Source organism: Apaloderma vittatum, unplaced genomic scaffold (assembly GCF_000703405.1).
Source record: "Apaloderma vittatum isolate BGI_N311 unplaced genomic scaffold, ASM70340v1 scaffold11401, whole genome shotgun sequence".
In the NCBI taxonomy this organism is placed as follows: Eukaryota; Metazoa; Chordata; class Aves; order Trogoniformes; family Trogonidae; genus Apaloderma; species Apaloderma vittatum.
In genome coordinates this window covers 80,033-103,381 of record NW_009700839.1, presented here as the reverse complement: position 1 = coordinate 103,381, position 23,349 = coordinate 80,033, and the positions used below count along the sequence as shown (strand labels likewise).

The 23,349-nt window shown below is 41.7% G+C and overlaps 1 protein-coding gene across 3 annotated transcripts in view; it reads left to right on the top strand.

Annotated features, from left to right (window-relative positions):
- The first annotated feature begins 383 nt into the window (after positions 1–383).
- CTNNA3 (catenin (cadherin-associated protein), alpha 3) overlaps positions 384–23,349 on the top strand; it is a 100,812-nt gene continuing 77,846 nt past the window's right edge. For 2 of the 3 annotated variants that reach the window (XM_009878898.1, XM_009878897.1), the window contains exons 1-6: positions 384–491; positions 2,725–2,920; positions 9,661–9,827; positions 10,612–10,731; positions 12,779–13,045; positions 15,655–15,858. In XM_009878898.1, the coding sequence (XP_009877200.1) occupies positions 387–491; positions 2,725–2,920; positions 9,661–9,827; positions 10,612–10,731; positions 12,779–13,045; positions 15,655–15,858 (1,059 nt within the window). In that variant the 5' untranslated portion in view covers positions 384–386. Of the gene's footprint in view, positions 492–2,724; positions 2,921–9,660; positions 9,828–10,611; positions 10,732–12,778; positions 13,046–15,654; positions 15,863–19,034; positions 19,043–23,349 lie in introns of all 3 variants that reach the window. The other variant, XM_009878896.1, reaches the window with a different exon arrangement.

The window sequence follows — 23,349 nt, the reverse complement described above, 5'->3', positions numbered from 1 at the left end:
GAGTTACTTGTTTTGTGGGTAAGTGAGGTCTGTTCTCGTTGCTTGGGGACCACTGATGAGCAGATTAAACGTTGCCTCCTCTGTCACTGCTCTGATAAAATATTGAGGCTTCTGGATAGATCTTGGTGTGATTTTGTTTGATTTGAGTTTTGGTTTTATTTTCTAACTAAAACATACAGGTAATGTCTCTATACTATTATAAGAAGTAAATTTTTAAACTATCAATAGGTGAACCAAACCTGAGATTTATGCAGATAGCATAACCTTAACTTACACCAAATGGCCATGTTGTGTGTTTAATAGCTTCTGTTTAAATTTTTTTTTACAATGCATTCCAACACCATTAATTAAAAAATAAGTATTAATATAGGTCTTTTCTTCTAGACATGACTGCTGTTACTGCAGCCAACATTAACTTCAAATGGGACCCCAAAAGCTTGGAGATACGAACACTGGCGGTTGAGAGACTACTTGAGCCTCTTGTTACACAGGTAGGAGGAAACCGGGGGGGGAAGCCTTCATAAGGATGGTATCTCTTTTGATGTATTATTTCAGTTATATAACTTCAGAAGCTTAAATTCCAGACACAAAACCATAACAAAACTAAGTATGGAAAAAAGTGTACAAATAGCTTTTGTTCAGTTCTGTTGTAACAGAGTTAGTGGACAAGAATCTAGAAGGGTGGTGCTTCTTCAGCACCTTGTCAGGAACAGGATTTCAACTGCAAGTGCAGAAATGCCCATTAGTAACTGATGTTCCATTGCTGTTGTGCTCTTTCTCATCTGTGTTTTTGGGTGATATGCTGCTGATCTGTTCAGTCTTCAGAAAGCTGTGATGTGTATCGTTTAGAAACTGGTACTCGGGAATGACAGGAGTCCCTGGCAATTAAGCCATTAGTGGTTGCCAGAAGGGAGGTCTGAAGTTTTTTCTTTGAGATTACCCTTTGGAAGGAGATTCAGGTAGATGAAGTGTGTGATGGGGGGGATGTTTGCAACCTGTCTAGAATAGCCTTATGTTGCAAATCAATTACTGACCCATCCTAATTGAGTTCCACCTGAAGAGCATGTTCCTACGGCATTCGATATGTCTTTCACAAGATCTGCATGGTTTCTTTTCATTTCTGCCTATGCTTTATGTTGGATTTGTGAATAAAAGCTTATTTCTGCCTGATGTCTGCTGCCCGGTGAAATGCACTGAAGAATAAAGGAAAGCGAGAGTAAGACTTGTAAATGTAAGCAATGCATGTTGGGCATTTTGAAGATTCTTGGAAGAAACTTTCTAGGAGGTCTGGAAGAGAATGTGCACTGGAGAACAGTTACCTCATCTTCTTTAGCACTGCTTTTCTGAAATAGAAGATTTTTAAAACGAGAATATGAACTGGGCACAACTCCTGCTAAGGACAAACTGCGAGATAAAGTTCACTTTCCGATATTAACAAGCTGCTGCTCATACCTGTGCCGTTTGCTCCCTTGAAATACTCAGTTGGGTGATCTACCGTGTAGTTTTTTAGCTGGAGTTACTGATGGAATATTTTCTTAAGAGTAATTGTTCTACTTTGGCAAACTTAACTGAGCAAACTTGTTTATAAAACCTTTCTGTCCAAGGTCAGTGTTTGTAACTTACTCCTCAAGTAGCGCAATGCGCTGGGAATCCCAAATTTTCTGAGTGATGTTACTGGCAGAATGCAGAAGGGAAGGCAGAGCAAGTTGCCTTATTGCAACTTGTTTGGGTTTTTTTGTTTGTAGTATATGATGAACTGAGACTATCCAGTACAAATGTTCCCCGTTAACTGACAAGGATATTCCCAACTGATGGCTTGCCCCCTCTGAATCAACCTACTGAGGAGATGGATTAAGCTCTGAGGACCTTTATGTCAGCAGTCCTTGGGCTTTCCAGAGTAGTAATAGTTTTAGTGTTGTAATTTAATGTCCCTCTGAAGTAGCTTTATATGCGTTTTCCTAGACTCAACAAAAAGGAGAGGGGGGGAAAAAAGCAAATGCAAAAGTGTGCGTGCATTTTGTGACATCTGTCTGTGTTTGATTTAAGGGGATGGATCGTGATCCTGAGCAAACAGGGTACCTGGTGGTCATCTGGCCACTGGGGACCAGGTCCTAGCAGGGTTTCAGTCTAAAACATAAACCTCAAAAATACTTGTTGATTTGTGGGAGGATTGTGAGAGTTCAGTTCTGGTTATTTTAGGGAAGTAATTATCCTTAAGAAGTCCTTTGCTCTGCATTTAGTCCCTTGGCTGTAGTACTGGTTTGGACCGAAAAGATACTGTGTTGCTAGAATGCTGTAGATAGCGGCTGCAGCCTTGGTTAGGGTCTTTTATGCCCGAAGAACTACCCCAGACTAATTACCCCCAACTTCATTTCTTTTTACGTGGTGCCAAATAGCTCTGGCTGGGATTGAGGTCTATTTGTATTTGTGATAAACTGCAATTCTTAAAATAAAATTTTCGGGTCTGCTGCTGATAAGAAAAATGTCTAAGCAGTTTAGCTGAATTTATAATGCTCGTGTAAGGAATGAAGAAGCATGGTAAGAGAAATGAAAAGAGAGAAATCAAAAGCACTTGTTTGAGTTTAAGCTTTGGAGCTTCCAACAGTACAGGTGTTAGTGATGTGCAGTCTAGAAAAAGATACCTGTAGCCTTGCTGTCAAATTGATAAACTTCTAATTTGTTTCATGTCTTTTGTTTTTTTTCCCCCTCCATCTATGCCTTTAGGTAACAACACTGGTTAACACTAGCAACAAGGGCCCCTCTAATAAAAAGCGAGGGCGTTCTAAAAAGGCCCATGTTCTGGCTGCTTCAGTTGAACAAGCAACAGAGAATTTCCTGGATAAAGGAGACAAAATTGCAAAAGAGAGCCAGTTCCTTAAAGAAGAGCTGGTCGCGGCTGTGGAAGATGTTCGTAAGCAAGGTAGGATCTGTGTACCTGATAGCTTGTAAAACTGTTTTTGCAAAGTACGTAGAACTGTTCCCATCTCCCTCTTGCTGTTATTTCTAATGACTCTGTGCCTCTCTCCTTGGTGTAGATTCTTGGCTTGTCTTGCTGGCTTCCTTGAGGAATAATATGAGTGGGGCAGATCTGGAAATTGGATCTTCCAAGTAGAGATTGAGAAGTAGAAGGGCAGATTCTCTGAAGAGCATTTAAAACTGAGTTTAGGGTAAAAAGTAAACTCCTCAACCCCTGCCTGTAAATGTTGTTATGGAGCTACATCTCAGATATGTCAATATCTTTTTCAATATTTGAATGTGTACAAAACAGCATTGTAGGAGGAAGAGCAGAGTGTTGACTTGACAGAGCTGGGTGTCTTGAATATGCAAAATGTAAACAGCAACAAACGAAATGCGAGGACCTTGATTAAATATTCCAGGCTTCCTCCTCCACATCTAGTGTTGGTTTTTATCATTTTCTCTTTTACTTTCTTGGAGAAGACCTGTAAGAAAAGCCTATGGAGCTGGCTTACTCTAAAGTAAATATTGTTGCTCATAAATAATTTATCATTCTTCCAGTCATAAGCCTTTTCTATGCTTCAGTGAAACCCAGTCAACTGGTATTAATGGTGATGGCTGCTGCTGCAAAAAAAGGAAAACTCATTAGCATTAATTACTTGTTTGTAGCTGGAGTTGCACAATGCTGAAATATTAGTTGAAAATGGCTCTAAGTTCTGGACGAGCCTGGTTGACAGACCAAAGAAAGATCGACATAAGAAGGCTGCAGTATAAGGGGCTAATTGAGGTGGCTTAATTTAACAACAGCAAACAACAGCAAAGGACTCCTTTGTCCTGAAGCCTTTAATTCTTGGTGGTTGCTTGCTTGCTGCTCACAGCTGAGAGTACCTTCAAATTACCCGTAGTGATATTAGTGGGTGCGGGATCGAAAAGTTCCGTTAGTTGACTTTGTAGTTGCGTATTACAGTGAGAAACTGGTAGGAAGGAGAGACTGATGGAAAAACCTTCTGGATGACCCTTTCACTTGTTTCTTGCCCCTGCTTGACTTTGTGCCAGCACACAGATTTGATGCCAGAACCTCCCTGCTCTTGTTGATCTTTGACAGAGGAGGTGGGATTTGTAGCTGAGAGTCGCCGAGTGAAATAACTTCCCACCTTAATGCTGTTTCAATTCTTCCTCCCTTTCTACTCTTTGCAGCTTGCGTGAAATCTGGTGCACGGAGAGAATAGCTCTGTCTGTTTTCAGAAGCGAGGAGGGAGATGGTCAGACTTGAACAAATTGCTTGGATAAGACTGGTGCCCACCGCTGTTTGTGGGGGTGCACTTGCAGCAGGGTTGGGCTGCTGGGGCAGCATGACCAGGGATAAAAGTCTGCGCCCCGTCACAGTGTCAGTGTTTGGTTGGATTTAGCAGAGCAGTTCTTCATAAGGATATTAAAAAAACAAACAAACCTTTGAGGAAATTAAGAAGCAAATGGTGAAAAATGAGATACAACAGAGGGAAGGCTTATTGCTGCCAATGCCCAGGGGAGGGTTGCAGCTCTCAGTAGTGCTAATAACAGCAAGGAGAGAGAAACTCTCAGCGTATGTGTGTTTATATACAGTCTGTGTGCTTCAGAAGTGTTTCCAGTATTGCGGTACACCAGTTGAATTAATGTACTGGAGAAATCAGGTTAACGTAATGCAAAGCCAGGGCGTGCGCTTAGCAAAGCTTCCAAGTATGGTGCCTATATCTGCTTTTTGCAGTGGGGAGCAAAAGTGGAGAGGAGAATCTGGGTGTCTTGGTCAGCACTAGGGTGATCTGATCATGAACTGGCAGAATCTGTGTGTCTGATGGCAGCAATGGGGTTATAGTTGTATAGAACAATTTATCTTTAGCAGAAGACAGGAAAATAGAATTAATAATGCCTCTATTTAGAGTAGGGAGCAGTTTAGTTACCATAATAAAAAAAGATGAATGAATGTAGACAGAGGTTATGAAGATGATTAGGACAATAGATAACTTGTCTCATCAGAGAAAATTAAAATTTTTTTTTTAGCCTAGCTAGAAGAAGATCGAGAGGGTACACAATTTTAGTGAGCACGCTTGTTCATAAAATCCCATTTGTTGGGGGTAAAAACAAAGAAGTGAAAAGAGCTATTTAGAATGAATGATAGTATGGCTACATACTAAATCAACGTAAGTGGATCTTCAAAGTCTTCCTGATTTTTACAATGTGAGAATAAATTACAACTCGCTTTGAATATTAAACAAGTTCATGAAGTATCCTAAAGTAAGCTTCCTGGCCCTTTAAAGCTTTCAACTTCTGACTTGTTTTAAAGTGGTAAATCTTCTTAAAATAAAATTTTGAACAGAGTAGTGGAAGCAAAGAATGAGTGTTTTTCAGGATAGATCCTGTTGTGGTTATAGAAGACACTTAGTACTGAGAAAATGTCTGATGTGAGCATCTTGTATTTCAGCATTCCCACAGCATTTGTTTCATTAATTTCTGCTGATGGAGTTATGCTGAGTAATAGAAAGGGCGATACTGGTCTTCCCCAGTCTTATTGCCCCAACTTGAAGCTCTTTGTAGGGCTTTGCCTTCTTGAGAAGCATCGAAGACTGACTGTACCTTGAAATGGTCAGCGCTTCTGGTGCCATTGGGAGGTGTGCTTGGCACGGAAACTGGCTGCAAACTCTGAGGTCAAGAAGGAATTTTCTTTCAGATCAGGCTGATCAGACTATTTCTTTTTTCCTGGAGTACTGATGACCATAGTTAACTGCCTGTATGTATCTGTACGCTAGTGTGAGGATCCGGGAGATTAGCTATGTTCTTACTGTTGTGTTTCTTCCTGTGGTAATTTTACAGAAAAGACCAAAAACTGAAGCTTACAATTAAAAAGCTTGAACCTGTGTGTAAGGTTTGAGATGAGAGAATGGATGAATGGTCTTGTGAATCCTGTGGACTTTAATCATGTTTCATGGTTGCAAATACAGGAGGGTGAACGTACTGATTCAACTTGGTGTCTTTCTACCCTGCGTTTGAGTGAAGCTTTCACCGAAACTGAACAGTGAGGCAAGTTATGAAAGAGTAAAATGTTTCTTCAACTGTACTTCACACAAGATCCATGGCTTAAGGATTTTCAAGCAAGAGGCCGGCTGTGGGTTAACTTGAAGTTAAATGCTGAATTCTTCCTGGAAAACTCAATGTTAAAATGCTGTTGTGATCAGTTAGCTTAATTTCTTGGAAGGTTGCAAAGAGTTCTCAGTTGTTTTCCTGCAAGACAAATTTTAGGAGTGCACCACTTGTACTAGAAGTAATCTTCCAGCCAAGGATTCGACATCTTTGACAAAGCGTTACCTAAGGGAGCTCGGATGATTCTTGGCAAATTGCAGCAAGAGCCTTGTAGGCAGTATATGGATTTAATTGAAAACAAGATTAAGGAATGAACAGAAACTGTTGGTGCTAAGTATCAACTCTCATGTTGATATGGCATTAGGAGACATGAGGCCTTGTCCTTTATAGTGGGAAACAAGGGCCACCTGCTGTGACACTCATGGTGGGCACTGAAGGTGGCATTAGTGGTAAGATAGGACTTGAGGATCCAGAACAGTAGAGTCTTGAACCCCTGATTTCATGCTTGCCTTCACTTGATGGGGAATAGGCAGCCTCTAGAGGGCTGTGGCAGGGTGTTAGAGCAAGCTGCATGGCACTCTTTGGGTTTCTCATTCTGCTGGCAAAGCTGCCTGGAGATGAACGTCGAGCTGGGAGGTGCTGAAGGGTTCAAGGTGCTCAGTGTGTGCAGGTTTCTAGTGTGGGGAAAAAAGCATCAGTGCCTGTGTGTGTCCTGGGGTTCCCTGGCTTGCCTTGCCTGTCTTCTCTGCAGCTCTCCTGTGCCATCAGTGTCCGTATAAAGCAAGTCCTGTCATGGTCATCGTGGACTGCGCTGCTGGGGAGGACTAATAGTGCTGTCTGAAAGTGCCATCAGACCCTGTGGGCATGGTGGGAATGAGACTAGAAAACGATAATTTTCTTTTGAAGGACTAAAATCTTACTATTTCTAAAATAGACTCTGTTCCATTAGATTTAATTGAATGCTTAGTGCTTTATTGACGAGATCATAGTATGGCTACTGTTGCCTCTTCTTTTCTCGACTCTGTTTTATTATTGTTCCCTTGTAATATCTGGTGAAAAATCTAAGGTTATATTGGAAAAACAGATTACTCATAAGAATTCATACCAGCTGTATAATCTGAGCCTCATCATCTGACTCTTCTGCAGTGTATTTGTTTTAACTCTTGAAATCCTGCCTTCAAACTTGCCGCATTACCTCTGGTTCGGCTTTGGAAATGAGAAGATTAAGCTGAATCCAATTTAAACTGCTAATGCCACACGTAGTGCAGTAACAGCATACTTGGGTCAGGTCAGAGTTCCCTCTTACCCTTTGAATCTGTCTAAAATAACTACCTCACATTGCTTTGTAAAAGAAGTCTGAATGCCATTTGCAAAAAAAAAAAATACATGCAACAACTTTAAATATAATCTTCCTTTAATTCTGGGAAGCTGGTTATCTTTTGACACCCTGACAAGCTGTTTGAAACTCACTAAATCATTTGAAGTCTCTTGTTAAAGTGAAAAAGAATAGCATTTTATTTCAAGACTGGCTTGCAAGGTTGCAATTTAAGAGAAGAGTAGAAGATAATTTTGGTTTTTAACCTTGCTAGCAATTCCAGAGATTCAGCTCAAGTGAGTGGCCACCTCTTTTAAGTTGCTCTAAATAGGAAATAAATGCAAACAAAATTGCTCTCTTTTGGGAGCTGGAAATCTGGGAATTTTATGTATAAGTAAATAAGGGAGGAAGTATTTGTAGTGAATTTTGGTTCTGGCATATAGCCTTAAATCCTGAGGTTGTTAATAAGTTTCATATTTGTGGTGATGACATTAATTTCACTATTATTAGCCCCTTCCAGAAGGAATAAAGAAAGGGTCATGTCAGTTATGTAGGGGTTTTGTAATCTCATGGCTGGTTGCAGCTTTTCAGCGTTGGAGGTGCATCGTCTTTCACCCATCTGGAAATCTGAGGCTCTTAACACTTGTTAAAATAATGAGTTGTGTTCCTCAAAAAGTTGGGTGAGCGGGATAGCTTTAGATTGGTATTTATAGTTGATCTGTACTTGAGCAGAAGCCTTTTTCGTGTGTCACAGTACTGAAGCAGCACATTTTTTATCTGAAAATGTTGTATGCCACTCTTTGCCGTATTATTTAAGATGATGGAAGGGTGTTACATAGGAGGGAGCATTTGAACAAAATTGAGTATCTTGATGTAGTTGCTTGGACAGGCTGGCAGCTGTGTTTGAGCTGTATTTAGCTATGAAGGTGTAGAGTGCCTGAGTGCTAGAAACTCTTCCAGGACGAGATATTAATTGCTTAATGGTAAGTATGTGGATGGTTAACTCTAGGCTCTCCAGTTGTAGGTATTTTTGAGTAGTTAAAATAATAGTATATCAAAAAGAAGTCTTTAAAATGAAATTGAAACGCTTGCTGCATGGATTGCTTAGTAGTGGGACAATCAAGCCCCTGGCAGGATGATGCTGCTGCATCGTGTTGACATTTTGGTGCAAATCTTGCCCAAGGCCATTTGGTAGTGGGCTCCCTGGGAGTCACTGGTGGCTTTCACTTGTGAAGCACTGTTCGAGGTTCTTTTCTTCTCATCTGAGATGTTCTATTTCTGTTTTGGCATTTGGCCATCTGGATGCTTTTTTCATACAGGTTTAGGAAGCCTTTGACACGACAGTTAGTTGTAACACAGTTTGCCTGCTTTCTGGTCATCTCCAGCTGCCCGCAAATCTTTGACCTTGAGTACCTAGCATTTTCTAAACTAAATCCTAGTTGTTCACCAAGCGTTTCTGAAATGCAAAGAGATCCAAGAATAATAACATGGATTCCAAAACTTGCTGCTGTGTAGGAACTGCGGTACTGGAAGCAAAATGCTGCCTGAGAAAGAAAGGGGGGAGAAATCCAAAATGTGCTCCTCTGACTGTATGCAGACATTACTTTTATGCTTTCTGAATGCCTTTTGGAGGAATTTCTCTAGCTGTGTAAAGTGGCCTTTGCTTTTCATAGTTAACCAATTGCATTGTTACCATCTGAAACCCAAATTCTTTCCTCCTGCACCAGATGCAGACCCACAGGCTATGAAACATTGAAGCATTTTACTGAGCAGTGCCTGGCTTTGAATGCAAACCAGGGCATATCCAGCCAGGTCATCGCTCCGAGTTGTTTACAGTCCCATGAGCTGTGGCATTTCCTTGCGTGTTTACAGTACTTTCTGCTGCTTTCTGCTTAACTCCTACACGCACACAAATCAAAGCTTCTGCTTAAGCTTTGAAAATGCTGTAGTTTGTGAAAGAACTACAGCCCTTCATGTAATAGCGAAGGCAAGCTGACTTTGCCTCTCTAGAGAATTCTGGCATGTTAAAACCCCTGCACGACTGGCAATAAGGACCAAGGTGTTATTTCCCAGCTCTCCCTCCCTGTTAGCCCCTCTGCTCTGGTAGCATGTGGTAACCATAATCAGAGGTAGCTACATGCAGTGGTAGTTGCTGGCTGTATTTGAGCAAAAGTGATTTGTTTTCAAGACTTAGGTTGGCTTTCCCGGGAATCCCTACAGCCCCTTAAGAAATGCTGTGTGGTGTTGAAGTCAGATCATCCTCTCCCCTTGTACAGGTGACTTGATGAAGAGCGCTTCGGGGGAGTTTGCAGATGACCCCTGCTCCTCCGTGAAGCGAGGCAACATGGTCCGAGCGGCGCGTGCCCTCCTCTCTGCTGTTACTCGCCTGCTGATTTTGGCCGACATGGCAGATGTCTACAAGCTGCTCGTTCAGCTTAAAGTAGTAAGTGTAGCGCTTTGCTGGGATGCATGTAGCTGTGCCTGGCACACCCGAGGTGCTCTGTCCTGTGGCTTGATTTCGTGCATGTGAGCTGACCCCGGTGTGTGCACTGCCAGCGACTTGCTTTGGGGGCAGAGAGGTTTTTAGGGTTTCTCCTCTGAGCAAAACACGTGCGATGGGTAGTTGCTACTTGTTTTTACGCTCATTGTCAGTAGCTTTTTATACCTTGTTGCACTTTATTCTGAGCTTTTAATATTTAAACTAAATGTGCTATAGTCTGCAACTAGAGGTGGTAACCAGCTTTTTTCACCTTAAAGAAATAATTTAGCTTTCTTCTAACTAGTATTCCCTTAGAGCTACTAGGGATGAGTAGTTCCGGTAGACTAAATAAAATGAATGCGGAATATTTGAGGAAACCTTTTCTGACTACGAACAAGAGGGTGGGTGGGTGGTTTGTACAGAGTTTGGAATGAAATGAGATTTGATCCTGGGCCTACTTTTGCGGCAGCACTCCGAGAGCTCTCTTTGTGCCCGTTGGCCACTGCTGAGGCTCTGCCAGAGCCCTGGGCTCCTTTGTACTCTTTCAAATGCAGGTACTTGGCTGTCTCTGGTAGCTGGTGACTATGAAGTGGTAGCTGAGCCTTGCGTGCTCTTAGCTTTTGAAGTACTTCTCCAGAGAATAAAAGGGGGCAGAAGAATATTGCTTTCTCTGTCTGCTATTCTGAATTATTTCCTAAACTGTGGACTGTATTACTTGGAAAAAATATGTAAATATATGTTCTTTTAGGTGGAAGAAGGTATCCTGAAACTAAGAAATGCTGGCACGGAGCAGGATTTGGGTATCCAGTACAAAGCCCTCAAACCAGAAGTGGACAAGCTTAATATAATGGCAGCCAAAAGACAACAGGTATAGTGATGGTAGCTCTTTCTTCTATGTACTATCTCTTTTCCCGCCTCACCCCCCCCTTTCAAAATAAGAAAGGACAACCTCACTGCTCTTGTTCAAGACACTTTGCTGCTAATACATTCATTTTTATTTCTGAGTACTTTGTATTGCACTCCGCTGTGTTTAGGAAACTTGATGTCTGTGTTAAGCAGCAAGTCAGCTCGGCTGTTGTGTACTGCTTCTGACGGAATTTGTTCTAGTAGTGTCTGTTTACATTAATGCTTTAGTACCTTAATAAGTTCTTCTTCCCATGACTTGCACTTCCCATTTTGAAGCAGTGCGGGTGTGGGTAAGGAAAGAGAATGGAGGTGTGACTCAGTGCCTCGTGCTACCACACCTTTACACCACACTGCCTCTGTGGTTCGCACAGTTGGGCTGAACGTGTCCATTTAAACAGGGAGCAAAAGTCCTGGCTGGGCACAGGATCACAGCTCCTTCCGAGAAGGTGAGTGGCAACGCTGATCAGTCTTGCACCGAAATGCCCGTTTGAGAAGGGCTTTAAAATCCTGTTTGTTACGTGCATGTTCTGTGTTTGGATAGCTTGTGCTTAACCTAAAATTGTGTGCAAAATTTGTTTTGTTCAGCACCGCTGTTGTGACTCATTGTGTAGATAAGTTTCCAAAAGAAAGCAGAGATGCGGGCGGCCCTTTTATCAGAAATAACATAATTCTTGTAGAACATTTTCTGTTTGTTTGTTCTGCTGATATGTACGAACCAGAACTGCTTATACACCTCTGACACTGCCTGGGCTTTTGTTTTTTTGTTTTTGTGGTGTGTGTTCTTTGTTTTTTGTTGTTGGTTGCTTTTTTCACAGATTCATCTTCGAAAATAAGCTGGGTACAGTCTAAAATGGATTGCCAGTTGGTTATGTATCTAAAATCCGATTGCAGTAAATGGGAGTAGGGTTGTGATGGCAATGCAATAAATGTTCTTAAACTGCTTTGTGATGGATTGTTCCACACTATGGGAAGTAGCTGTACTAAATCTGTAAATCTGTAAGTCTGCTTGGAGGGCCCTCCCTGCTTAGTGTGGATGTTACAGAGGTCGCTTATTACCCATTCATTTTGGAGAGTCTGTCAAATGGTTTCTTCCCCTTTCTCAGTAAGGCAGTCTGCTTCTTCATTTTCATCACCTTTGTTGGATTTAAGAGGTAACTTGAAAATTATGTTATTGCTAATAACTGTGTTCATTTTTCCTTTTATCAACTTACTGCTCTTGCTGGACTCAGAAGCTTTATCTAATCATAGTGCTTCTATTGCGAAATGGATGTGATGGTGCTTTAGAAAATTGTAGCAGTGAGTGTTTGGGAAAAGACATATGGACTTGCTCACTAATCTTAAATTAGCAGTAATTACAGTCATTGGATTAATTTTGTCTCATTGGAGATGAACAAGAAATTGAATGAGATTATGTATTTGTTCTTCTAAGATTAAGTACCCGAATCTCTTGAGGAGAGTAAACTCCATCTTTTAGGTGTGATCAAAGAAAATGTTTTGGTTGTGAGTCTTGGAGCTTAAATTCAAGAAGATCTTGCTTCTCACGTGCAGGTACCAGACAAGATTGCTGGGGAAGCCTCTTGGTTATTTAGTGTAAGGTATTCTGTGTTGAAGCGTTAGGTTTCTTTCTGATTTTATTTTTTAAAATTATTTTTAGATGTAACGCAAACTGCAGGGAGTGGGGGGAAAAAAAATGTGTGCTCGCAACTTCTGTGTCCTGCTGTTTCACAAGTGTTGCCAGCTTTCAGAATGTTTGTCCTCTGCTGCGGAGAGGAGCAGAAGACCAATCTCAGATTTTGAATTGTGCCATTTTGAATTCTTTAGTTTGTCCTTATGAAGCTGTTGTGTTTTGAAATTGGTTGAGCCTGCAAGAGTAAGGATACTCAATCAGAAGACAGTTGAATTTGAGCATACTAGGCAAAGAACCTGCCTGTCTTGAAGATGCAGGGGGACAGTGTATGGATGTTAAATGTATTCTCAAATGCTTTATTTTTCTTTAATTTTCCCAATAGGAATTGAAAGACGTGGGACACCGTGATCAAATGGCAGCAGCCAGAGGAATTCTTCAGAAGAATGTTCCCATTCTCTACACGGCATCCCAGGCCTGTCTGCAGCACCCCGACGTAGCCGCTTACAAAGCCAACAGGGACTTGATCTACAAACAGCTTCAGCAGGCGGTCACGGGCATCTCCAACGCAGCTCAAGCAACCGCGTCGGATGATGCGGCCCAGCAGCAGGGTGGAGGTGGAGAGCTGGCTTATGCTCTGAACAACTTTGATGTAAGTTTTGAACCTTTTGTGGTAAAAGAAAAAAAAAAAGTGGTAACTCCAACTCTCGGTCACCTGATTTACTAGCCACAGGTTGCTTTTGTTAATATTGCCTGAAAGATCTCTTTCTGCTGAAATACAGCAAGTTTCACATAAAGTGGGCTTTTACTTTTTAAAAAAGTCGTTTTCCAAACTAGGATTGATGGAATATAGAAAGTTATATATGCGGTTCTTGGTGATTGAAGGCTGTCAAGTGAAACTAGCTCTGAAATAGCAGTTAGCCTGCTGCTACATTCGATGTAAGCCCTTGGTTTATTTGGAATTGATTATTTCATAATATATTTATGTAACATATTCTTGCAGGTGACAGAAATGACTTATTAAAAGTGAGTAATGTATTTGGAATTGCCCAAACTACCTATTGAGAGGAGCATGAAGTGGGAAGCTTAATATGATCTTTGGTTGGGAATGAAGTAATTTCACACTGATGTGTTGTACTGATCTGTCATAGTCTTTCTCTTACATTCAGTAAGTTACTGAGGATCGCCATGCATTTTTACTGAGAGCACTTTCCTTCTGAAGCTAGTATTCTGTGTCTAATACTGATTCAGCCTCTGAATTTTAAACACCTCAGCACTAACTTGCCTCTAAAACTTTATTTAATATTGCAAAGCCATCACTCAAAAGGTGTTTAATACTTATGGTTTTGCCAGATACTGCTCACCTTTTCCTTTTTGCTCTTACCATTCTTGTTCCTCCCCTGCGTTACTTTCTGTGCCATGTCTCTTCTACCAAGATAAAATGCTATTTGAATTCCTCCTCTCTGAAGCCTTTCTGTGCGAGCTCTTGGCTAACAAGACATCATGGTTGTCTTGATCTTTGTGACTATGATTTCCGTTTTAAGCCTAATTTTCTTAAATTCCATCAGTTGTATGTTCAGCCACATAAGTCCTAAGAGTGCCTCAAGTTACCACCCAGGGGGTCACAGGTTAGAGCCGGGTGTGTCTGGGGGCAGAAGGTGCACAGTGGTAAGGACTGACTTGGGTACTAGAAGTGAAGAAGCAGTTCAGTTCGGGTACATGGATTGGCCAATCCAGCTCAAACCTATTAATGTGACTTCTTATATATGGCCATGTTTTACTGTATAAACTCTAATATATGGCTAGAGAATTTTTTTTTTGAGTGTTGCTCTTCGCATGGAGCTTTGGAGCTTTTAGTTCCTCTGCTTTGTGAGGCTCTCTAATAGCAGCAGGGCTTGGTCAGCAGACTGGACCCGGTGCGTGCTGTGTGCGATAGCTTTAGTGTCTCATTCCTCCCAAAGGAGACTGACAAAACAAATGTGCTCAAGTTCCTGGCAGATGTTATCCCCGCACTTCATTTCCTGCTAACGTTTGAGTGTTATTGCATTCTTGCCCCCCAACACTCCAGTGGTTTTGCTGTGATAGTAAAATATTAAATGGCTGCGAAAAGATAACAAGATCATCATTATCTCTGTTTCTGGTGGTGCAGTTCTGGAGTTGTAGCATACTGCCTTTGTATTATCTGCATGGCTAAAAGTTTCAGGAAAAATGAGGAGCATGTCGGAGAACATGTGCCGTGTTCTAACCCTGCCACGGGCGCTGTGTGGTTCCTCTGCAGGGAGATGGTATGTGCTGGCTGCTGGGAGAAGTAGTACTTGGAATGCTGCTCTTGAAGTTAGCTTGTCTATGAATGGATTACAGAAACTCTCATTTCAAAGAATTTGGGCTTCTTTTATAAAGAGTTGCCAACATTCTCCCACCCTTGTAGTGGGGAAAAAAAACCAAACTCACCAGAACGCTAAACAAACCACCAAACCTTCAAGTGGCCCATTTTTTTCCCGTAACAAATTTCAATCCTGTTTAAATCACCTGAAAGTACTCATAAGGTGGTGAAAGCTACGCTGCTGCTTCCTGGTGAACTTCTGTGGGTGGTGTTGGCCCCTTGAAAAGCAGGTGCAGGAGTGCTGCTGTTTCAGCCTTAGGTCTCTTGGTATGAGCTGTACTTTCTAATGCCCTGTCAAGGTAAACCCGTGATCGTGTTCTGCCATGGAGAAATTGATTCCTGTGCTTGAAACATTCATGTTGATGTTTCACTTGAAGAATTTTTGAGAATACTATTGTATTTACCTGCATAATGGTGAAGAGAAAAAAGACTACATAAACTAGGACAACAGAGCACTATATATAGGGCTAATTTGGGACATGTTTTCCTTATCTTTTTGTTATGATGGAATAATTATGTCTGACAAGTTAACTAATGAAGGCATGTCCAGATTGACATGTAGTTAAGAAGAGTTCTGTACTTTGAACTTTATTTGTGCTGGCACGTTTGATTTTTGCCATTCATGTAATGAGGTTTCCTGTGGCCAAGTTCTGTTTAGCTGTCAAAGCAGCAGACGAAATGACTAGCAACGTAATCTGCTGGGGAACCTTTTAGTAATTTCACAAAACTACTCATGAAAGTCATCCTCAGTGCCAAAATTGTTTGTTTGCCTTTCAGGCCTGGGCAGGGTCTTGCCGTAGATGTTGGTGGTCTTGATAACTTAACAGTAACTTACTGCTTGGTCTGATTACTGATTTCTAAAACCTGTGTTTTACTAGAAACAAATTATTGTGGATCCATCGACCTTCAGTGAAGAACGTTTTAGGCCTTCCCTGGAAGAACGCCTGGAGAGCATCATTAGCGGAGCAGCCCTGATGGCTGATTCATCCTGCACACGTGATGACCGACGGGAACGTATAGTTGCCGAGTGTAATGCAGTGCGACAGGCCTTGCAGGACCTACTTTCAGAATACATGGGGAATGTGAGTATCTTCCGTTTGTTTAGTTTGGGTGGTTTTTAACTCCTAGTGATTATCTAAAATGTGGAATCGAAACTCTGCATCTTGAAGCTGGTTTGTTCTGTTCCCAAACAGAATGTAAACAGTAACCAGTAGTCCGTGAAAGGTTTGTCAGGAGGTGGGATCAAACATACTTAAATCATCCATGATACTTAACTTAAAATCAATCTCTAGTTTTCCATGCAACTGTTATCATCATAAAGTGTTAACCCTTTGGCACTGCTTTTATTTTCTGACTGCTAATATTGGTTTGTATAGAAATTCAGTAGAATTGGTCTGTTCTTCCACCTTGATTTACATAAGGTAACTCGGCTTATGGAGAAAGTAAGACTTCACTTCTGTTGAAGCTTGGAAGGTTTAGCTGTCGTCTTTTCAGTGAAAGGCCGAGAGTCTCGGAATCAGGTTAATTACTGTTGCTGCTCAGTTTGATTAGAGAGGGTGTACATAAGTTAAATATTTAGTAAGAAATCCTGAGAATGGTTTGGTATAAATATTGGACTCTGAGCAGTTTTTTTCCAGTGTTTGAGCATTTAATGTGCACACAGCATTTGAAGCCTGAGAGTGTTTCTGCAGTTGGAGTAAGTGTCATGTCATGCGGATGAGCTTCTGCATTTGAGGGCATCATGATATAACACTGGATTTCCCTCCCCTTCAGTGCCTCGTTGTTCTGAACCCGGGGGTTTTAACCTGAATAGCTCTTGCTGTGTTGAGGATAAGGCTGTGTTATCATAAAATCTAGACTATGTCTAGTCTCTACAATTAAGTACTGTTAAACTTGATTTCAGAAATAAGGTTGCAGAAACGGCAACAACTTAAGCGAACTGCCTGGCTTATAGCACTATGGCCAGAAAAATTGACTGAAATCCTAATGGGATAACATGGAGTCCTGTTTACGCTTTTGAGCACGTTTTAAGCTTAGTTCCAAGATACCTTTTTTTTTTTTTTTTTTAACCAGTAGAATTTATTTAGGAACATGACTACGTAGCTGTGCCTTACCTTCAGATCTTTTGGTGAAAGCTCCTTCAGCATAGGGTAAAACTAGTCTGAAGGCTGCCCTGCACGCATTAGGTGGATATAATTTGGAGCACAGATGCAGTGTGTGGTAGAGAGAAAGTAAAACAAGGATTTCTGTTTACTAAAGACAAGGGCAAAGTAATTGAACAAAACTGAAAGCCAAGTCTTATATAGCCTGCAGGCTGAGCTAGGTACTTCTTGTAGTCTGTCTTAATTCCTTGTGAAAGTAGCTTATGCTCAGCATTGACGTTATATAGAACTTAACACTGCAGCTGGGAGCAAGCCACTAAGTTGTGCCATTTGAAACTCTTTTTGGAGCAGTGTGTTTTACGGTGTATGATGTATCTGTAATAATCCCTCAAACAAATGTGCTGCTGGATTGGATGAAGCCCTGTTGGCATGACACAGAATAAAACATCCACCAAATGCTAATTTAAAATGTGGAAGAGGTAAATGCTCGGTCTTGCACGTAAGAGTTGGTGGCATTTCTCTCACTGAAAGTTGGTCAGTACCGGTGTAAGATCACAGAGCTTTGACTTCCTTTCACAGAAACGTCTGTCCTCCTCCTTGCCTGTGTACTCTTGTCTCCGATATGCAAGTTAATCACGCTGAGATGGAAAGAATGCATTCCCTCCGTTATCTCTTTTAACACATTGTGAAATTAGTGGAGCATGCTGAATTTTTTAAAGTCACTGTGTGTTATGATTGTAGACACTGTAGTTGAGGAAATGAAATTAAAAATTCAGTGAAATGGAGTGGAAAAGGCAATTGATAAATTATGGTGAAAATGTGGGATGGTGTGTAAAAAATCCATACTGAGGGTTGGAAAAGAACCCCTCAGTGATTAAGCTCAAGTATGAATAATAGTTGGGAATCTAAACAGTGAAGAAGATTTGATACATGTAGAGGAAGCGTAGGGATGTGCTGGCTTAGAGTAGTGGTAGAGGAAATGTTATGTGTATGTGTGATATACCCACAGCTACAGTACCCAACCGTCTCCTGCTGTGCTTTTCTTCAGTCTCCCTTTGAAGAAGGAAGTGAATCGGGCACTAAATCTGTTAATTGCACAGCACTCGCAGTGCATCGTAAATCCTATCCAAGTGCTAGAATAAGAGGTATTTGTTGGCCAAGTGTAATAACTTGGGGAGAAGATTGGATGAGAAATACATTGGAAAGGTTGAAGCACTGGAATGTCTTGTGGCAGATTCCCTTCTAGTTTTAAATGCCTTCAGGTTTAGTGACTTCATCTAGCTTTTGGGTTTTCTTTCAGATATCTGGCAGTAAAAAGGCTGTTTCCTATATAGTTTGTAGCTCAAGTTGAGTGATTTGGACCCACAGTTTAACTGCCTCTCTGGGCTTGTCCCCAGGGGTCTGTAAGTCTGCGAGCGTTGCAGGCTGTGTTATGTTGTGTGGCAAAAGTTTCTATCTGGATAGCAGGTTTTGGCAATAAACTGAAATGAAGGATCTCTCAACCCTTGCTGCATCTGCTGGCATGCTGATGAACCTTGTGATTATACCCCTGAAAGAAGGGCGAGACTTGCTTGTTTAGTAGTTTGTTTCTGAAGTTTCCATCCCCTTTTCTTAGATGGGTTTCTTTTATTTTCTTTTCCATCTGGCCAACCTACCTTGCCGTTTTTAAGAGTAGACCCACTTGGTCAGACTAAACTTTGTAGAGGTTAGTAACAAGGGAGGTGTGTAGTTTCACTTACCCAAATTACCCCCCAAGTGAATTCTACTTAAGTAGGTGCTGTGTGAAGAAACATTTCCTTTCACTTTGAAGCAGAATGACCTTCTGTCTCTTCTCTTGTTTGTTTCCTTTATCTCGTTGGGGCAAAGACCCTGAGAAGTTACTCCAACGTTTTCAGCCACTCATGTTGTTTCCGAGCTCTATCCTGCAGGGCACTTAGGTCTTCCCCAGAATGTGGTGTCCTATTTTCATTAGGTTCTTGCCATGAAGAAGATATTCAGCGCCTCCTCTCAGCTTTGACTGTGCCCTCATCAAACAGCATGGTGGATTAAGATTGGATTTGTCAAGTGAATTAGGACTCGATGCCAGTCGTTACCTGTATTTCACAGAAGTTTGCATCTGCTGATGTTAACCTATTCTTGTGGACCAGGCTAGTCAGGATTTGGTGTGGTAGTGGCTGTCTCCTTGTCTAGCTTTGGTCAGAGAGTCCAGCTTGTGACCCAAGAAGGCTCAGAGATGCGGTGTGTGAAGCTGCAGTGACTGGGAGATGAGTTTCAAAGCGCTCCTTTGATCTGAGCCAAAAGGCTGGTGTAGACACGTGCTGCAATCTCCTCCTGAGCCTCGTCTGGATCTTTGGACTCTCTTTGAGATCTGGGGACAAGAACTACACCTGCCACTCAGGACTCAGGCAGTTTCGTAGTATCTTCTGTTTTGTTCTTCAGGTCTGTGCAAACAGTGCCTAACACTTGGTTGCCTTCGGGTGGCTGCTGAGCGCTGAGGTGGGATCTCGGTGAAATGGCTGCCATCAGGATTTAGCTTCCGAGTTGTAGCCGTAGGAGTCTGTGTCTGGGAATATTAAGTTGGATGGCCTTTCCCTTGTGCATCACTTATGTCCACTGAACTTCGTCTGCCGTTTTACTACTCAGCCTCTTGGTTTATAAGCCACATTCCTTAAAATGCCAGCTGTTCATCCCTTAATTGTAGCATCTGATCTCTAGTTTTTCCCCCTCCTCTTCCATTTCGCCTAGGGAGAGCTGGTTTCCATTATGGCTTTCCTCACTTCTCACAATTCCAACAGAAAATAGTTTTCCTCTTTAAAATTGCATTGCACATTCCTCCTGGGTTGAAATAGTGAGCATGAATGTCTGTATGTGTTTGGGTTTCATTACTTGGAGTAAGCTTGGTTATTACTGCTAGTGCTGAATGGCAGGGCAAGAATGGGAAGGCCTAAGAAAGTTCATTATTGATTGAGTGGTGCTGAAGTGGAGTAGGCCAGGGTCTTAGATCTGGTATCAGCTGCCTGGAATGCAATAAATTTACCACGTCAGTCATAGCTGAGCTTATATCTTTGTGTAATCTATTGCAGTCAGACATTCTTGCTGTGTGTTGTATTAATTAAATGAAGAAAACCTCATAACTTACTTGACTTCAGCTGGACATCGGTATCAGGCTTAGGCAGGGGAAGAGGATGGAACGTAGCATCTCCTTGAATGATGTTCAGGATTAATAATGCACTAATGGAGAAGTTAGTAAGAAAACTAGAATCCTGAGTGCAGCAGTATAACAAAATACAACAGAAACAGTCTTTTTGTCTGACTCTATAATCTACTGTGGGTGGATTCTGATCAGTTGCAGTTTGCTCCAAATAAAATATGAAGGAGAATTTTTTTTGACACTACTGTCAGTTTATCCCAGTCCTGCCCTTACACTAGCAGCTGATGTGGTACCTTTTCTGGTGTGGAGAGCAAGTACAGTTCTCGACAACATCTCTGCTTTTCTGTACTGTCCTAGTCAACCGTGCCTCAAATATATATGTGTAGTTTTCATTGCAGTTATATATTATCTAAAGGACTTAAAATGAATGTATAAAAAAAAAAATGGGGTGGATAGAGCTGAAATATTTCTGCATTTCTGAGAAGGCCAATATGTAGAATGGAGAGGTAAGAAAATGTGTCTACAGACACAAATAGCCACCAACTTTTAAGTCATGACAGTGTGTGTGGTGTGTGCTCTAACTCTGCATAGATGGTGTTGGTGCAGAACTTGCGCAGCTTGCCTTGATTTTAGCTGCCATGGTAAATATGGTAAATGTCAGACACTGAGGTTTCAAGCGGGAGTTTAGCGGGCTCTGGAAACTTAACCAGAAGTCTCCATTCTGCTCACAGTTTCACTATGTTGAACTTGCAGAAGACGTCAGTTACCCACTTGACATGTGAGACTGGAAATAAAAACTTCTTTAAGCTTTTGACAGTCCATTTTTATTGCTTGATGCAAGTGCCCTAGGGGCTGGGGACAGTTCGGCTTCTTTCCATAAACGCTGTGTTAGAGCAATTCCGCAGCAGTGATCAGAGATGTCCAGTTCTCTTTTAGTATGCACAGAAATGTGCAGAGAGCTCTCATTTTGAGTCTGTTCTGTACCCCATCAATTTCTAATGTATGTAGCTACCTTCTCATGCACATACCGCTAACTCGGACATGTACTAGTGCAAAGTTTGTCAGAAATGCTAGTTTGGCTAGTGTGGAATGCGAACCCAAAGCCCCATTGTGCAACATGCTCTTGTACAATAAAATCCCTTGTTACTACATTTGGAAACGATAAATCATGTTACATAAAGTAGGTTGACAGGTCCTATTTCAATGGGAATTTTAATGCTTTCATATTAACATTCTGACTGTGTCCTTGACTGTCTGGATTGCATTAGAGGTGCTTGGCAGCAAATGGAGAAAAACCATTGGGAGCTGGTTTCAGAGCAGGCATTCCAGGCACAGATTATTTCAGCTGTTTGGTTCTTTTTTTTTTCTTTTTTGTTCTCCCCCCCCCCCCCCAGTTTCCATCTTTGAGTGGTTGAGTACCATTGCTGGGTGTGTTTGAGGTGGGGGCTGTGTTTCTTTTAATGCTAGGTTTTAATCTAATTTACAGTTGTAGAGCACAAGTTGAAGTGAGGTGGTTGAACCCCTGGTTGCTGTGCTCTGCTGCCTAGAGGAACTCTTGCGTACTGGCTAGTGTGACTTGGCCCTCAGGATGTCTGAATGGGGTCTGGTTTTAGACTTGGTGGTCTCATAACTTTGCTAAATGCTTGGTTTGCACCTTGTTTGTGTTTAAAGCGTTTATGGTGGTGCACTACTCCAAACAAGTACTGCTTCCTCGATCTTAATTGCTCTGTTTTGCTTTTCTTCCCTAAGCTTCTTTGAGCATCTCCGATGGTTGAAAATGAATGGGCAAAAAAATGCCTAGCTTATCTGTTCAGTACCTTTTGGGAGAAATAACTTCATCTTCAGAACTACCAGCAAAGGTTATTTCTATTCCTGACACATCTGGGCTTTGCAGAATGGAGATGTGTTTCCATTATGAATTTGCCTATTAATAATACTGATCCACAGCTTTGCATTCCCATCAATCCAAGCCTGGAAAGGAGTGTGTGTGCATTTTCACATGACTGTAAAACTTATTTACAGCAAGTGTCCCTGTATTTGAAAGAGCTCTTGCATAGCCCTTTAAATGAAAACTGTTTCTGTGGAAATGGATGTGAATTAAAATGGCAGACTGATCTGTATTTATGATAAAGATACTGACAAAAATTCTGCCTTGAGATAATCTACACTTTCTTTTTTAATATTGTTTCTGTCAGTTTAAGATGCTTGAATGCTGACGTGATGGACAGGGTTTGAGAGCCTGGATGGATTTTCCTGTCACGGTCTTTGCTGTTCCGTAGAGAGAGCTGTGCTGTTATGCTGGGCGCTAATTTCCATAGACATTATCACTTTGACAAAGATGCTACTTTTAAAAACTGTATCACTTCAGAAATGTTTTGTTTTTAAGTTTAACGCTTACAGGCTGACATAGAGTCAATAATTCAAACATACTTGGAGTGAAGCCTGATGAAAATGATGAAAATTTCACACAGCAGCAGTCGGGCATTTTTGGACCACAGATTGCTCACCCAGCACTGTCCTGGCTGAGACTTAGCATGGAGGATGTTTTGGAAGACTTTCTGGGAGTTTCTGTTCGTTAGGCATTAATACAAAGGCCTGTGGAAATAAACAGAAACCAGCTCATGCAAAGCTTTGTCAGCCTTATGAGCTTTGGGTTTTGAAGCTCTTCAGAGCTTGCTGGCGTCCCAGGGGTTACTCTGAGTCCATCCTGATGCACGTGTGGAATTGCTGGGTTAGAGATCCCAAGCAACTGCAGTGATGAGAGTGCTCAGCCTCGAAGGGGAGGGAGGGCAGCACATCTGGGCTCGTGGCTGGTGGCCAAGGTTAACACAGCCAGCCTCTGCTCAGGCTACCGATTCATTTATGCAAGTGGCACAACTTGAAAGTCCTGATTACTCTCTCAGGCCCAAGGCAGTGTTCGTGCTATGCAGGGAGAATGCATTTCTTAAAGAAGTACGTGGCTGGCTTAACACCTACTTAAAGAAACCCAACAAAGCCCAATCTTCACACGTGAAGTCTAGTTCCAGCACAAGCTTAACAGTCTACTGAAATCTTAAATTATTGCTCTTCTTCATCCCCTACCTTGAGCCTTTGCTGCTTTTTTGGTGCAGAATTGCTAGTAATAACTCTTCGATTGAATGGATTTGACAGTAGCTGGGACTTTGTCTGAGCTGTCTTGCACAGCAGTACTCAGCCTTGCAGTCTTTCGATGCCTTTCGGCGTTTTTGCTGTAGACTGTTAATATATGTAGAAGAAGGAAGGGTGCTGCCCTCACTCACAGTGGTTACTCCATTCATGTGTGCCACAGAACTGAAGCCTGA